The sequence below is a fragment of the Sciurus vulgaris genome (assembly GCF_902686455.1).
Source record: "Sciurus vulgaris genome assembly, chromosome: 1".
Lineage (NCBI taxonomy): Eukaryota > Metazoa > Chordata > Mammalia > Rodentia > Sciuridae > Sciurus > Sciurus vulgaris.
The window spans coordinates 26,583,013-26,601,853 of record NC_136461.1 but is presented as its reverse complement, the minus strand read 5'-3'; the positions used below and the strand labels follow the sequence as shown (position 1 = coordinate 26,601,853).

At 35.3% G+C, this 18,841-nt stretch overlaps 1 protein-coding gene across 1 annotated transcript in view; it reads right to left on the bottom strand.

Moving 5' to 3' along the window:
- The window catches only part of LOC306655585 (protein argonaute-3-like), a 114,017-nt gene that overhangs the window by 23,188 nt on the left and 71,988 nt on the right, over positions 1-18,841 (bottom strand). Inside the window, 6 exon segments of the mRNA XM_079130147.1 lie at positions 3,147-3,331; positions 12,307-12,440; positions 12,767-12,889; positions 14,888-15,007; positions 15,467-15,614; positions 15,734-15,821. Coding sequence (XP_078986273.1) covers positions 3,147-3,331; positions 12,307-12,440; positions 12,767-12,889; positions 14,888-15,007; positions 15,467-15,614; positions 15,734-15,821 — 798 coding nt within the window.

Genomic DNA, 18,841 nt, shown 5'->3' with positions numbered 1-18,841 from the left:
TAGGGGACAGACAGATATGGGTTGTGGGAACATGAGTTCAAGAAGTAAGTCTATAACATAGGCCTACTGTGCTGACCCCCCACATACTTTCACTTTTAAAAAGCAATTTACCTGCAGCCCTTCCTGGCTTAAGTCCACGGGATATGTTACATTCCTCAGCAAACTACCTGTTATCTGTAGGAGAAAAGCAGGCCGAAATGCAGATAAGAAGAACACAAGTTACCCTGAAGGGGGTTATTTCTGTGACTCTTGTACAGACCAGATCCTGAACATCAGGGAGATAAGGAAATAATTCTCCCTAACCATAAAATCCATAAGAAGAGGTTCCAATTTGAAAAGGTCATCAAGGGCTAAAGTGACTTAGAGTTTCATGGTAGTGGGAACCTGAAAGTCTGTTGTCATCATGCTGTCAGTGAAAAGTCAAGAAGTGGTCCTGGGAGGGACTCTCTGAAACTTTCCTGGGATCCCCAGTAAAACCAGAGGGCAAGAGAGATCGTGTTGTTCCTCTCCTCTCTGAGAGGACACACTCTTTCCCTTAAGAAGCTCCCTGTTTCCCCTATCCTATCCTTTCTAATGAACTCATGCCTGTTATTCTGAGTGAAGTGTCTGAAATCTTTCTGACTTGATTGAAAGAATCAAGGTTTGAAGAGGGAACCATTGTGTTACCCCAGTTTCCTGGAAAACCTTAGCTCTCTGTAACAGCACCACCACACCTAGTACAGTAACTTTATATACATATATAGATATATGGAAAACTCTTTAAAATTAAAACTGAGAACATACTACACATTGTCTAACAATCTGTCATTTTCACTTGACATAGTATGGTTATCAATCTCAGTATACAGATTGCTCTTATTATTAATAGCAGTAGCAGTTATTCTGTTTTCCAATGCCATAATGGATCTAACCAGACTCAATATATTTTTAGGTTGTTCCAGGTTTTCACTATTTCAAACAATGTATGAATAACATTCTTAATTTCATTATAGATTTTTCTGGATAAATTTCTGCTATTTACCTCTGTGTGTGTATGTGTGTGTGTGTGTGTGTGTGTGTGTGTGTGTGTGTGTGTATGTGTGTATAAAACATATTTATAATACTAACACATTGCCTTCCAAACAAATGTACAAAAATTTTTTAAATAGTAACACACTGCCTTACAAACAGTTTTATTCATCCAAAATTTTTAATGAGCACCTATTATATAAATACTGGTACTGTACAAAGATCTGTATATATGAGTTGACACAGACACTATTCCTGTCCCCAAAGAGTTCATTTCTAGTTAGATAAATAGACTTTTAATTAAATAACTGCTCAAATTTAACAATACAACTGTGAAAGCAACAGTAAGGAGAGGGACAAGGTGCTACAGAGGACAATAAAAGAGAAAGAATTTGATTTGTCAAGGTCAGGCAAAGTCTCCCCTCAGAAGGAATGTCTAAACTAAAATTCAAAGGAAGAATGTGCATTCATTTACTTCTGAAGGCTGGGAAGTGAGATATGAGAAACAATACAGAAGAAAGAAGATAAACAGAGTCCCTATGAGGATGTGAAAATAAAAGGAAAATTATAATGAAAGCAACATTAAAAGAGCATCTCAAAATAGAATTGGGAGGCAACTAAGGAAACAGGATTTACAAACAATTCCAGCTGCTACCTAGATTATGAACTCTGGTCACCTCCATCATTTGGCCGAATGACAGAAATACCTAATCAATCAGACTAATTACATTGTGCTCGGAAGCATGAGATTAAGAAGCTATTATCAGACTCTTGTTTTATGGTCATTTCCATTCTGTTTATACTTTCTTTTCTTTATCTTTTATTGATCTGGAAGCAACCAAGATGTCTTTCAATAGGTGAGTGGATAAACCAACAGTGGTACATCCATACAAGGAAGCATTAATTCAGCAAAGGAATGAGCTATCAAGTGCTAAGAGGTGGAGGAAACTTAAATGCATACTGCTAAGCCAAAGAAGTCAATCTGAAAAGGCTACATACTTCAATTACATGATATTCTAGAAAACGTAAAAACTGTAGAGATACAAAAATATCAGTGGCTTCAGGAATTCAGGAGGAGAGAGATGAACAGGGGATTGTTAGCACAGTGACTCTATTCTGTATGATACTGTAATTGTAATGTATTTGTCAGAACCCATAGAACTATACAACACAAAAAGTGAACCATAATGTAAACTGTTGGTTTATTAAATGTACCATTTAGAGGAAGAAGTTAATAATATCTGTGTAGGAAAAACCATGCGCAGGGAACAGGGTGGTATATGCGAATTCTCTACACTATCTACTCAACTTTTCTGTAAATATAAAACTATTCTAAAAAGTTAAGTCTGTTCATTCAAAAAACAGAAATCACTCTAGAAGCAGAGTAGAGACTGGAGAGGAAGCTAATACATGGAATGCAAGTAAGACACAAATAAGCAAATTAGGAGGCTATGAAAATATTTTGCTCCCGTCAATAGTGTATGAGAAACCTTGTATGGTGGCACACGCCTGTAATACCAGTGACTTGGAGGCTGAGGCAGGAAGATTGCAAGTTTGAGTCAGCTAAAACCTGTCTTGAAATAAAAAATAAAAAGAATTGGGAATGTAGCTCAGTGGTAAAGTGCCCCTGAGTTCAATCCTCAGTTCTGAGAAAAAAAAAAAAAAAAAACAACTATATGAGAACATATACTGTTCTTCCTTTTCTCCTTCCTTTTCCCCTCCCTCCCTCCCTTCCTTCCTCTGAGACAAGTTCTTGCTATGTTGCTCAGTCTGGTCTTGAATTCATGAGCTCAAGTGATCCTCCTGCCTCAACTTCCCAAGCAGCTGGGACTATAGGTGTGTGCCACCATGTCCTGTTTAGCTACAAAATTATTTTCTCAGGTCCCTTCTTGAACAATTTAGTTTACTGATTTAAAAGTAACAATGCAAGACTTTAAATACAGTGGCATAAAATTCGTTTTAGTATTTGAAAGCTATAGGATACATAAACCTAAAATGAATATTCAGTGCCTAAAAAAAATGCAGACTTTTTCTTTTATGGTATTTTAGCTCAAATCCAGGACCTTTTATGCTAGGCAACACTCTACCACTGAGTTATACTCCCAGCCCTGAAAAATGCAGTTTTAATATATCCTTACCATACACTGGTGTCTTTCCTGGCAGGATGACAATAATGAGCTGTAACCCAGAATATGTATTCTTGAGATGTCGAAACATGGGCTCTACACTGTCTGCACCTTGTGCATATTTGCAGAAGCATGGCTGGCCCTGGATGGGCATTCCCGCATCCTTGGAAATCTTACGCAGTTGGTCTGTGAAACCCCTGAAAGAAGAAATCATTAAATATAAAACTTTTGTCTAGTCATCAATACCTATAAAATAGTAATGGAAAGTTTGGAAAATGGAGGAAGAAGTGAAGATCTGTGTGTTCCATATATACATAATCATCAGATTACTGATGTTTAGGGCAACATTAGGCCAGAAATCTACATAATCCTTGGGAATATGTTCCAAGGCCTTCGGTGGATGTTTGACTCTATGGATAGTACAAACCTTATAATTTAATGCCTTTTGACCTTAACTAAGTACTTATGCACAGAGGGTGTAACTTCTGCAGTTTTTTCTTTCTGTTCTTTCAAGGACAGAATATTAGTTCTTGGGCTGGGGATGTAGCTCAGTTGGTAGAGTGCCTGCCTTGCAAGTACAAGGCCCTGGGTTCAACCCTCAGCACCGCAAAAAAAAAAAAAAAAGAAAAAGAAAAGAAAATTAGTTCTTATTGCTTAGCAACCTTAGCATATGATTTTTTTTTTCCTCTACTCACTGAGAAATTTCACTTTTTCACTTAAAGAGAACACTTACGGTCTTTTTTTTTTTTTTGTACTGGGGATTGAACCCAGGGACACTTTACCACTGAGCTATATTTCTACTCTATTTCATCTTTTATTTTGAGATAGGGTCTTGCTAAATTGCTGATGCTGGCCTCAAACTTGTGATCATCCTGCTTTATTTAGTCTCCTGAGTTGCTGAGATTACAGGCATATGCCACCATACCTGGTTACAGCTTTTCTTTGGCGTATCCCAATTGCCAGCATCAATATTCTTGCACTTTGGGGATATTATTATGAAAAAGCAAGGTGGGCACAGTGGTACATGCTGTAACCACAGTCACTCAGGAGGCTGAGGCAGGGGGATCAAAAGTTAGAGGTCAGCCTTGTTAACTCAAAATAAAAATAAACAGAACTTGGGATGTAGCTCAATGGTAGAGCCCTTGAATCCAATCCCTATTACTACAAAGACAAGACATGATTTTAAATACTGTAGCATAAAATATGGTTACCTAAACACAAGAACTATAATACCAGAGCAGTCAAACTGATAACCTAGATGGCTACTAAGTGACTATCCATATATAGCAGAGTACATTGGACAAAGGGATGTTTATATCCCAGGTGAGGTATGATGGAATGGTGCAGGGCAGTGCAAAATTTTATTATACTCCTCAGAATAAAACCTATGTATTAAAACTTATGTACTGAACTATTAATTTCTGGAATTTTCCATCTAATATATTTGAACTACATTTGATGGTACGAAATTGAAACTATGGAAAGTGAAACCATACATAAGTGGGGAATCTTGTAATTTACAAACTAAAAGCATACTACACAGTTATACGTATTTTGTTGTTTAAAAGGTACATTAGGAACAGAGTATGCTGGTTAAGAGCTCAGTTCTAGAGTCAGCATGGAGAGTTTCAATGTAGTTCTGCTACTTACTAGTTACGAAATTTCAGACACATTTCCCCTGTCATTTGTGAAACAATTATTCACATTACAGAACTGGCATGAAGACTCAATGAGATAATACATGGAAAGTACTTAGCACATTGCCCAAGACCACTGGTAAGTTTGAAAATTTCAGCTACTGTATGTTTTCTAATGTAATCTTGGCAAGATCCATTGAGAGAGACAGGTTAGGTATTATTTTCATTTCATGGATTAGAAACAGTTTTAGGGACTGGGGTCATGGCTCAGTGGTAGAGCACTTGCCTAGCATGTGTGAGGCACTGGGTTCCATTCTCAGCACCACATATAAATAAACAAATTAGGCCATTTTGAGACAACAGCCAGGCCCTGTAGGACCCCTGGCTGGACTGACTGAACCCCGTCTCCAGGATCCCTCAGCCCAACCAATCATTCCCTGCCTCTGGGGCCCTCACATCAACTGACTGCTCCCTACCGCCAGGACCCCCAGACCAACTGACTGCGCCCTTTCATCGGGACCCCAGACCGACTGATTGCACCTGGCCTCCAGGATCCCACAACCACACCAAACACACCCGACCTCCAGGACCCCTGCCTGACCAACTGCATCCCGACTCCAGGACCTCCAGCTGACCACGTCCATACCCTGAGCTGCAGCTCCCCATTTGCCAACACATTTCGAAGCCAGAGCAGCCATCTTGGATAATCCTGGAAGTCATAGCTCCAATCTTTAGGTGGGGCAAATCCCATCCTGAGACGCCTGCTGGAGGCTTGAAGCTCATTGTCAGGTACCTCTCATGCATCAGGCTACTGAACTCTGGGAGGTTTCATTACTATATGACTGTTACACTGTAGATTTTTTTTTCTCCTTATTGAAAAAATTTGTTTTTATTTCTTTACTTTTCTTGCTCTCTTTTCCTTTTGTTTACCTGTTCCCTCAGAGCCTCTTTCTCCCTTTTTTGCATGCTAACATCCAATTTCTTTTGATTACACTCTCACCCTTTCTATTATCTAGAACTTCTGTATATTCTTTTCTTATCCCATTAACAGCCACATTCTACATCCCTCTGCATCCTCTTTGTCCTCCATTTGAAACTGCAGACCTTATTGCAAATCTGTTTGTTTTACTGAAGATAATATTTGGACTCATTCTGTTTATTATGACAATTTTGTTATTGTCCTCATAGGGGCTATTTGGTCTAGGATTGCATAGTGTCTGAATTGGGTACTGCTAATATTGATCTCCCCTTAAAGAAAGGGTTTTGGAAACCTATAGGGGCCACTATAAGCCTATAGGGGGAAATCTGCAATACCACAGATCTGCACTGCTAGAGGGGAAGATACATGAACAACATGAAAAAACAAGGGAAGAAAATCATCCAAACACATCTAGATTCTATATTAAAAGAATGCAATGACAGTATGTTAGAAGAAATGTCAGAAAAGGACTTCAGATTATACATGATTAAGATGATTCGCGAAGCAAAGGATGAGATAAGAGAGCAAATGCAGGCAATGAATGATAATATCAATAAGCTGAAAGAGCAAGTGCAGGAAGCAAAAGATCTTTTCAACAAAGAGATAGAGATTCTCAAAAAAAAAAAAAAAAAAAAAAAAAAAAAAACCAAACGGAAATCCTTGAAATGAAGGAAACAATAAAAGACTAGACCACTTGGAAGACAGAACCTCAGACAATGAAGACAAAATATTGAATCTTGAAAATAAAGTTGCCCAAACAGAGAAGATGGTAAGAAATCATGAACAGAATCTCCAAGAACTATGGGACGTTATGAAAAGACCAAATTTAAGAATTATTGGGATTGAGGAAGGCACAGAGATACAAACCAAAGGAATGAACAACCTATTCAATGAAATAATAGCAGAAAATTTCCCAAACCTGAAGAATGAAATGGAAAATCAAATATAAGAGGCCTACAGAACACCAAATGCACAAAATCACAACAGATTCACACCAAGGCACATTATAATGAAAATACCTAACATTCAAAATAAAGATAGGATTTTGAAGGCTGCGAGAAAAAAGCATCAGATTACATATAGGGGGAGACCAATACGGATAGCAGCCGACTTGCCAAACCAGACTCTAAAAGTTAGAAGGGCCTGGACCAACATATTTCAAGCTCTGAAAGAACATGGTTGCCAACCAAGAATCCTATACCCAGCAAAACTAACCTTCAGATTTGAAGATGAAATAAAATCCTTCCATGATAAACAAAAGTTAAAAGAGTTTACAAATAGAAAGCCTGCGCTACAGAATGTTCTCAACAAAATATTCCATGAGGAGGAAATGAAAAACAACAATGGAGGTCAGCAAAGGGAGGAACTACCTTAGAGAAAAACCACTCACTCAAAGGAGAAACCAAGCCAACTTAAAAACCAAAAATAAGCCAAATGACTGGGAATACAAATCATATCTCAATAATAACCCTGAACGTTAATGGCCTAAACTCATCAATCAAAAGACATAGACTGGCAGAATGGATTAAAAAGAAAGACCCAACAATATGCTGCCTGCAAGAGACTCCTCTCATAGAAAAAGACATCCACAGACTAAAGGTGAAAGGATGGGAAAAAACCTACCACGCACATGGACTCAGTAAAAAAGCGGGGGTTTCCATCCTTATATCAGATAAAGTGGACTTCAAGCCAAAGTTAGTCAGAAGGGATAAAGAAGGACATTTCATACGGCTTAAGGGAACCCTAAATCAGGAAGACATAACGATAGTAAATATTTATGCCTCAAACAATGGTGCATCCCTGTACATCAAACAAATCCTTCTCAATTTCAGGAATCACATAGACCACAACACAATAATTCTGGGTGACTTTAATGCACCACTGTCACCACTAGATAGATCTTCCAAACAAAAACCAACCAAAGAAACCATAGAACTCAATAACACAATCAATAACCTAGACTTAATAGACATATATAGAATATTCTATCCATCAATGAGTGGATTCACTTTCTTCTCAGCAGCATATGGAACCTTCTTGAAAACAGACCATATGTTATGCCACAAAGCAGCCCTTAGGAAATGCAAAAAAAAAAATAGAGATACTCCCTTGTGTTCTATCAGATCATAATGGACTGAAACTAGAAATCAATGACAAAATAAAAAACAGAAATTACTCCAACACCTGGAGACTAAATAATATGCTATTGAATGAAGCATGGATAACAGAAAACATCAGGGAGGAGATAAAAAAATTATTAGAGGTAAATGAGAATGATGATACAACATATCAAAATCTCTGGGACACTATGAAAGCAGTACTAAGAGGAAAATTCATTGCCTGTAGTGCATTCTAGAAAAGAATGAAAAGTCAACAATTAAATGATCTAACATTACAGCTCAAAGCCCTAGAAAAAGAAGAACAGAATAACAGCAAAAGTAGTAGAAGACAGGAAATCATTAAAATCAGAGCTGAAATCAATGAAATTGAAACAAAAGAAACAATTCAAAAAATTGACAAAACAAAAAGTTGGTTCTTTGAGAAAGTAAACAAAATAGACAAACCCTTAGCCACACTAACAAAGAGAAGGAGAGAGAAAACTCAAATTACTAAAATTCATGATGAAAAAGGAAATATCACAACAGACACCACTGAGATACAGAATATAATCAGAAGCTACTTTGAAAATCTGTATTCCAACAAAATAGAAACTACCAAAGACACTGACAAATTTCTAGAGACATATGCTCCTCCCAAACTGAACCAGGAGGACATACACAATTTAAACAGATCAATATCAAGCAATGAAATAGAAGAAGCCATTAAAAATCTACCATCCAAGAAAAGCCCAGGACCAGACAGATTCTCAGCCAAGTTCTACAAGACCTTCAAAGAAGAACTTATTCCAATACTTCTCAAAGTATTCCAGGAAATAGAAAAGGAGGGTACCCTACCGAACTCATTCTATGAAGCTAATATCACCCTCATACCCAAACCAGGCAAAGACTCATCAAGGAAAGAAAATTTTAGACCAATATCCTTGATGAATATAGATGCAAAGATCCTTAACAAAATATTGGCAAACCGTATCCAAAAACATATTAAGAAACTTGTGCACCACGATCAAGTGGGGTTCATCCTTGGAATGCAAGGATGGTTTAACATCCGTAAATCAATAAACTTAATCCATCATGTCAACAGACTTAAGGATAAGAATCATATGGTTATTTCAATTGATGCAGAAGAAGCGTTCACAAAATACAACACCACTTCATGCTCAAAACACTAGAAAAAATAGGGATAGTAGGAACATACCTCAACATTGTAAAGGCTATTTATGCTAAGCCCATGGCCAACATCATTCTTAATAGAGAAAAACTGAAACCATTCCCTTTAAAAATGGGAACAAAACAGGGATGTCCTCTTTCACCACTTCTATTCAACATTGTCCTTGAAACTCTAGCCAGAGCAATTAGGCAGACTAAAAAAATTAAAGGGATACGAATAGGAAAAGAGGAACTTAAGCTGTCACTATTTGCTGATGACATGATTCTGTATTTAGAGGATCTAAAAACCTCCTCCAGAAAACTTCTAGACCTCATCAATGAATTCAGCAAAATAGCAGGCTATAAAATCAACACGCATAAATCTAAAGCATTTTTATATGCAAGTGACGAAACAACTGAAAGGGAAATGAGGAAAACAACTCTATTTGCAATAGCCTCAAAAAAATAAAATACTTGGGTATCAATCTAACCAAAGAGGTAAAAGATCTCTACAATGAAAACTACAAAACATTGAAGAAAGAAATTGAGGAAGACCTTAGAAGATGGAAAGATCTCCTATGTTCTTGGATAGGCAGAATTAATATTGTCAAAATGGCCATACTACCAAAAGTGCTATACAGATTCAATGCAATTCCAATTAAAATCCCAATGATGTACCTTACAGAAATAGAGCAAGCAATCATGAAATTCATCTGGAAGAATAAGAAACCCAGAATAGCTAAAGCAATCCTTAGCAGGAAGAATGAAACAGGGGGTATCGCAATACCACACCTTCAACTATACTACAAAGCAATAGTAACAAAAACGGCATGGTATTGGCACCAAAATAGACAGGTAGATCAATGGTACAGAATAGAGGACATGGACACAAACCCAAATAAATACATTTTTCTCATACTAGACAAAGGTGCCAAAAATATGCAATAGAGAAAAGATAGCCTTTTCAACAAAGAAGAGTGCTGGGAAAACTGGAAATCCATATGCAACAGAATGAAACTAAACCCCTATCTCTCACCCTGCACAAAAATCAACTCACAATGGATCAAGGACCTTGAAATCAGACCAGAGACCCTGAATCTTATAGAAGAAAAAGTAGGTCCAAATCTTCAACTTGTTGACTTAGGATCAGACTTCCTTAACAGGACTCCCATAGCACAAGAAATAAAAGCAAGAATCAACAACTGGGACAGATTCAAACTAAATAGCTTTCTCTCAGCAAAGGAAACTACCAGCAATGTGAAGAGAGAGCCTACAGAGTGGGAGAATATCTCTCATACTTCAGATAGAGCACTAATTTCCAGAATATATAAAGAACTCAAAAAACTCTACACCAAGAATACAAATAACCCAATCAACAAATGGGCTAAGGTTATGAACAGACGATTCACAGAAGAAGATCTACAAGCAATCAACAAACATATGAAAAAATGTTCACCATCTTTAGTAATAAGAGAAATACAAATCAAAACTACACTAAGATTCCATCTCATACCAATTAGAATGGCGATTATCAATACAAGCAACAATAGGTGTTGGAGAGGATGTGGGGGAAAAGGTACACTCATACATTGCTGGTGGGGCTGCAAATCAGTGCAGCCACTCTGGAAAGCAGTGTGGAGATTCCTTAGAAAACTTGGAACTACCATTTGACCCAGCTATCCCAACTCCTCGGCCTATACCCAAAGGACTTAAAATCAGCATACTTCAGAGATACAGCCACATCAATGTTCATAGCTGCTCAATTCACAATAGCCAGACTGTGGAACCAACCTGGTTGTCCCTCAATTGATGAATGGATAAAGAAACTGTGGTGTGTGTGTGTGTATATATATATATATATATACTGTATATATATATATATATAATATATATAGTATGTATATATATTGTATGTATATATATAGTATGTATATATATGTATGTGTGTGTATATATATTGTATGTATATCTATTGTATATATATATAGTATATATATATATACAATGGAATATTACTCAGCTATAAAGAATAATAAAATTATGGCATTTGCAGGTAAATGGATGAAACTGGAGAACATCCTGCTAAGTGAGATAAGCCAATCTCAAAAAACCAAAGGGCGAACGATCTCACTGATAAGTGGATGATGATACATAATGGGGGGTGGGAGGGGTGCAAGAATGGAGGAAGGAGGGACTGTATAGTGGGAAAAGAGGGGTGGGAGGGATGGGGGCCAAGGAAAAAATAACATAATGATTCAAACACCATTACCCTATGTAAACGTATGATTACGCAAATGGCATGCTGTTACTCCATGTACAAACAGAAACAACATGTGTCCCATTTGTTTACAATAAAAATAAATTTAAAAAAATAAATAAATAAACAAATTAAATAAAGGTCCATCAACAATGAAAATAATATTTTAAAAAATATTAAAAAAAGAAGAAAACAGTTTTAGGGATATTAAGGTTTTTAAATGGTTAGCTAAATGGTAGAACCATAACCGTGATATAGTCTAGAACTTCTATAGTATTATCTATCTCAGACTAAGATAACAGGAAAGATTTTGCCCTGAGAGGAGATGAAAAACATGAAAAGAAAAATTTAAAAACAAATACAGAAGGCATTTTAATGTATTTTCATCTACACTGGAAAAAAAACCCAATATCATATTTAAGAAAATTCTGTAGTTAGCATAAATGAGTAATGATGGGGGCAATGAACTTCATTTGTTTTGTTTGTTTGTTTTTGGTAAGGGATTGAACCCAGGGATGCTTAACATTGAACCACCTCCCAGCCCATTTTTATTATTTTTCAAATTTTGAGACAGGGTGATGTTGTTCAGGGCCTCACTAAGTTGCCGAGGCTGGCCGTAAATTTGCAATCCTCCTGCCTCAGCCTCTGGAAATAGATTAAATAAATTATTCATGGTAATAAAGTGAGCAAGTGTCAAAGCTGGGAATTGAACTTATTCTACCTGCCATTAAAAGACAATAATGCTGCTACTATACCACATAAGCTACTTGTTAGGGTATCCATGACCATGAATCAAAGCCTTTACTATGACTAACACACTCAGGAATCTTCATCAAAGTATCAAGAAAAAACATTTTTAAAAGCTCAGTGATATGGGTGAAATCATAGATTCAATTTACATCATCACCAAAGAAGAAGAAAAATTCAGTGATTAAATATACTCCATGTAGGGAACATTTGTTAGAATAAGAGATGAGTAATTTAAAATCTAAATACAAAAAGGCCCTGAAACTAAAGTAATGACATTCCTTACTTCAGTATTTCTTCTCTGCACTGCCTCTGTGTGGCAAAACAAGCTATAGCCCACATTTTGATTTCAACTCCTGTGTGGAACTGTTTCCCTCGCATATCCCATACTCCATGGCTCGGTGTTGCCACTGTCCGATTCTACAGAAGGAAAAGAGAAACAACATGGCAAGAAAGAACAAAAACTTTATAATGTATGTGAATGAGTCAAGAATAAGTATTTCAAATTACTGAACTGATATAAGTCTGATATTTTATATGAAATTGGCTGTTTTAAAATCAATATTGTTTATACTTTTAACATTAAAAAATTCCACTAAATTCAAGCAAGGACATTTACTTTGAAATTAAAAAAAATATATTGTTGGAACAGTTAAAAACTTGCTAAATTCCACACTTAGCTATTATGCCCTTCTCTCCATTCTTACAAAGTACCTATGTTTGATTAAGATATCAAGAGGCCTTACCCGTCCTCCATACTGGAGCATAGGTGCCGGAAGTACACGTCCGGTTACATGGGCCATTTCATCTCGAACTTTAAATTGAAACTCCTGAACAAATGGATCTGTTTCATAATTTGCACTTCTTACCTAACAATAAGAAAAATTATGCCTTTATGCCATGTACAAACGGAGAAACAACATGTATCCCATTTGTTTACAATAAAAAAAAAATAAAAAAGAAAAAAAAAAAAAGAAAAAAAAAATAAGAAAAATTTGTAGTTACTCTCAAAATTCCCCTAGATCCCATACTTTACTCATTAGAGCCCTCTCCCTCTCTTTTTTTTTTCCTTTTTCTGTCATCAATATGTTTTGCAATAGGTCTAATCAATGGTGCCCTAACCAAAGAGTAGAGAATCTTAAACTAGGGATTATGGGTCATGAATAGACTGTAGGAAGTCTGTGAACCCCTGGGTAATTCATACAGATTTAAATGTATGTATTAGATTGTGTGGTTAAATGTATGTATTAGATTGAATAATAAGATTGAACTATTTTAAAAAATACTTTTAGTTGTAGTTGGACATAGTAACTTTAATTAATTAATTTTTTTTTATGTGGTGCTGAGAATCGAACCCAGTGCCTCACATGTGCTAGGCAAGCACTCTATCTACCACTAAGTCACAACCCCAGCCCGAGATTTCAACTATTTTTGATCCATGAAAATGGTAATTTTTAATGATTGAACCTAATATGTTTTGGGAGGGAAGAATTTTTACCTCATCTTTCATTAAGAATCTCTGATTATAGAGAACCCAGACATATTATTAAAATTTATTTCCTATAAAGTTTGATAGAAATATTAAAAATCTTAATACTTTTAAAAACTACTTTATGATTTATATAAGTTTACTTCAGTATTTTCAGACAAATAGTACTATATTATAAAGTTTATTTAATAGGGTACACTGGAAATGGTAAGAAGTCAGAATGAGTTATAGTTTATAAATTTTTCTTAATATATCCTTACATACAAAGAGAATTCAGTGTTGGATATTAGCTGTTTTTCAAAACACATTTACTTGTTCTCAGGGTGAAGGTCAAAGTTACAAAAAAAAAAGATGCTGTTCAACTCCAAGTAGAAATCTATTAAAGAACTACATAATCTAAATATGTGAACAGAATCTCCCTAAAATAAGCAGGAAAAGTAATTTTCTAAAACAGACAATAATATATCTTTTTCTTCAAACCTAACTGCCATTTATTTCTGTTGTGTGCTGGTTTATCTCCACAGTAAGGTTATAAAAAATAACTACTATTTATGAAGACCTGCTGTAAACCTGCTTAGAGCTAAGTTCTTAATAATTAATTTTCACAATTATGTTACAGTTATAAAAGTAGGTATTTTATAATCTGTGTTTTACAGAAAATTTAAACTAAAGCTTAGTAAAGTTAAATGACTAAGTAAAGTTAAATGACTAGAAGCTATAAACATATTATGATAATAAATTAAGTGAAAAAAGCAAAACTTCAAATCCATGGCTATTAGACTCCAAAGTCTGTTCTTTTAGCCACTACACAATACTGTCTTTCTGAATAAATAATTTAGAATTGCTAGTTACTGAGACTTTATAGAAACAGAAGTGTCAATATCTCTTAAAGGTTTTTGAGAAAGTTTTTAAAACCTTATTAGAGTAGAATTAGAGAAAATTCTAGGATGAGAACCAGCATGCATTTTCCTAATTTAATGTTATATAATAACTTTTATTCACTCTTTACAACTTTGTAAGGAAAAAATGGTCTTTTTTTTTTTGTAATTGGCTTACAAAACAAAAAAAGCCAGTTCTGAATCCCTTTTCTAATAATCTTTAATATTGCTTTTGAAAATGTTACTGAGTTGTTCTGGGGAATATTCATATTTCCAGATTTTCTTCTCTATGCTTAGGCAGTTTAAATGGTACTCAAGAGCAGGGTGAGTTAAGGTCTGGGCAGCCTTATACTTTTAATTTTGCCTATTCTATCAAATTTATTTATTTTTAATTCTGATGGTCGAAGAAATGGCAATAAGATATAGGCTGGTAAGGGCATTTTTTTAGAAACTCATCCTAACATGTTTTAAATTCCCATTTTCTAGGATTAAGAACTAACCAATCTGCTAATTTCTTCTTGTCTATCTGGTGCAGATCTTGCTGTTGCCTTGATCATAGTCGAAGTCTGATTGTCTGTTAGCTTCTTGATACATCGTTGTCCTGCCACAATATTACAGACCTACAAATAGAAAAAAGTTTTATACTAGATGTACAAGTATCTTTTTGTTAGCTCTCAGTGACAATTACATGTAAAATAAAACTTTTAAATCTATATCATTAAATTGCTTATTTTTAATATGTTTAATAAAAAAGTAGTAAACAAAACTACTTTAAAATATTATTTTAATTTGGGAAAATGTATACAGGATAAAAAGATTGAAAGAAGTATCTAAACTGCTAACAGTGGTTAGACTAGAGTGGTAGCATTACTGTTGAACTTTTCTATATTTTTTCTTTTTTTTTTATTTATTTATTTTTTAATTTCTATATTCTTTCATTTAATGAAAATTTAAAATAAATTTTAAGAAGAATTTAAGTTCCAAAATAGGTAACAGAGTATGAGGTAAGTTATAGGTCATAAAAGACCCCAAAAGAATGATGAACAGGAAGATATTCATAAGTAGCAAAAAGACATTACTTCCAGCGGCAGGTAGGTATGTTTCTGCTCTTGTCCCACTTGCAGACAGGGAAGGTGTGGGTATTTCAGCTGAAGAGTGTACTTTTCTCTGAAATACTGAGCTACTGTTCTCTCCACAGTTTGGCCATTTTCTAGCTGTAAGGGAAAGCTGGTGGGGCAGAGAGGAAAAAAAGGAGATATGAATAACTCTTATTCCACTACAAGCCAGCAAAACTCCCAACCCACTACCTAGAGTGAGCTGCCTCATATCACCACTGCTTTTCTTACGTTTGATGACTGGCAGGTCTTCTTGTTACATTACAAACACGGTATTTCCGTCTCATTGTTCCACAATGAGTCACTTCAACCTTCAGACCTGTTCCCAACAAGAAAAATGCAGGTTACAGAACTGTCACATGAAAAATATTTATACTTATAAAGCCTGTTCACTACTATAAAAATTCAATTCTGAGCAAACAAAATCTGTGATACAATGTGATATTTACATAATTTTATACATAAACATTGCCAATAATGGTTACTACCATGGTAGACCTAATGTCAAACCTTTTCTCTACCCTATCAAGCTCCACTCATAATACATAGAATCATAAAAATTTCAAAGCCCAAAGGTCAAGGGACAAAGCACTCCATTAATAAAAACCCAGTTAATAATAAATTTGGTCTATCATGCTAGGAAAGGGAAGAAGGAATGAAAGAGGAGTTGCAGTAATTCTCAAGATAGTTTATAATCTTCAAAGTATGTGTATTTAAGTAGTCCAGTCATCACATACTGATTGAAGATCAGAATTTCATAAAGCTCAAGAAGGAAGCCCTTCAAAGATGTATAAAGCAAGAAAGAAAAAATGACAGGCCCTTTAAACAGAAGTGTAATGATCATTTTATTGAAGGGTAATATAGTGACACAGCACTTCTACCATATTGACTAGAAGCAATCAAATGCAACCAAAATAATTCTGAAACCAGGTGGTTCCTACCTTCTTATAGAGTCACTGACCCCTTAGAATATCTGATGAAAGCAATAAACTCTCAGAAAAATGTACATACACAAAATTAAGCAATGATTTTAGGCATTCCTGGGTGGGGGCAATCCACCTATGAACTGGGGGGGGGGGGGGGGGGGGGGGTGTGGAATTCAAGGCTCCAATGCCAACTCTAGAAAGTGAAGAAATGGGTGTTAAATCATCAACTGAAATTCTTTGGTATGAATTTTTTTTTTTTTTTTTTTTTTTAGATATCTTAATATTCCTTCCTATATATATCAAAACTCATACTGAACAATGAGTTCTGGGTTGCAAAAGAGGATTTATATTTTGCATCTGTTTATAAGTCTTTGTCTCTTTGGGATCAATAGAATTTTCTGAGATGATGCAATGTTCTACATCTGTGTTCTTAATATGGTAATCATTAGTAATGTGTTACTGAGCACATGCAATGTGGCTCGTGTGCCTGAAAAACTGCAATTTTAATTTTATTTCCATTACCATTAATTTTAATTTAAATAGTTACACCTCACTATTAGTTATCATTGGCCAATGAAGTTTTAGAGCAACCTACAGGAATGTTAACAAACAAGACAAATAGTGGCCATTGGTTACAGATGAACAACTCCATTTTTAAAGTTTGGCCTAGACTCCAGGGGCAAAAATCTAAAAAGGGATAGATAGAAGACAATTTTTAGATCTCAGACAGAATTCTTGCTTATTCCTTTTTGTATTATTTCTCTTTCATATTTGTAGTTCCTATATGTAGTGGTTCTCAGCTGAGGGTGATTTTGCCCCCTCAGTGAACAGTTGGCAATGTCTGGAGACTTTTTTGTGGGGAGAGGGAGTGCTGGGGACCAAACCCAGGGCCTTATGCATCCTAGGCAAGCATTTTACCACTAAGTCACATCCCATTATCTAAGGAGACTTTAAAAAAAATTTGGGGGGGGGGGCGGGCGGGTATCCTGGGATTGAACCCAGGGGTGCTTACCACTGAGCTATATTCCTAGACCTTTTTTATTTTGAGACAGGTCCTTGCTAAGTTGCTGAGGCTAGCTTTGAACTTGTAATCCTCCTGCCTCGGCCTCCTGAGCTGTTGGGATTACAGGCCTGTACCACCACGCCCAGCATAAGGAGACACTTTTGACTAGTATAAATTGGGGGTGCTATTAGCAACTAGTCAGTAGAGGCCAGGGATACTCCTAAATATCTTACAATGTACAGAACAGCACCTCCCATTCCAACAAAGAATTATCCAGCCCACAATGTCAACAGGGACAAGTCTGAGAAACCCTGATACAATATAATTTGTTTTCTTATCTAATTTCTACTGTAGTACCAAATATAAAATTCACTCATATTAATAAGCAATATTTTCTTCTGACATAGGAACACAAAGTAAAATGTTAAGTGGACACAGTGTTCCTGTACCAGATTGGTATGGGTTTTTCTTGAAAAGTACTCCTAACTGTATCAGGGAGAAGTACTTTTTCATTATAGCTACCTTTATGAGACTGAAAGTTCTGATCAGGCACAGAATCTCCTATGCCTTTATATTATAAAGGAGACTACAAAATGTAAGGGAAAGCCTTATAAGAAGGAAATACCAATAATATGAAGTAAACAAGATATAAAAATGTGTTTAGGGGAAAACAACAAAAAAGTTTAAAACATTTCAGTTATTTTCACCACTTAACAATTTGTTTTTGTCTTTCCCCTGAATTAAAAAAAATATTACTAATGTCTACATACCTATCAAAAAAGCTTTACCAAAAGTAAAATGGTACTTTTAAATACCTGTTACAGTTTTACCATATATTTTCCTCAATATTTCTACTGTTTACTACAAATTACTGAACAAAAAACCAAACCAAAACAAAACAACAAAACCCTAAGTTATTATCAAACATTTGGGGGAAAGTTCAAGTGGAATATAATGAATATGCTAAAAATATTCAATATAGCACAGTTTGTATCCATATTTAACAGTTACCATCAAATTTCTCATGACAACTAAAAATTAAATCCAAGTAGCACAGAACACAAAACTCTTTTGACTCTTGACTTACTATGGTAGAAAAACATCATGTACTTTAAATAGCCTTTAAAAAAAAAAAAAAAAAAAAAAAAAAGCTTTCTTCACTTAGGAGAAAAAAAAAAAAAAAATCATTGGTTTGTCAATTAGATCTAACCCAGATTGTTTTTACCCCAGATCTAGGATCATGGGTATCTAAGAATTAGACCAAACTCCAGGGAACTAGCAAAAAGTTGCAATTTTAAAAAATGGACTAGATAATTCTCTGCCAAGGTCCCTCCCCAAACCCTCCATCCAACAAAAAAATTTTTTTGGCTTTAATAAATATTTAACCTATAAACTTGGCTTTACCTTCAC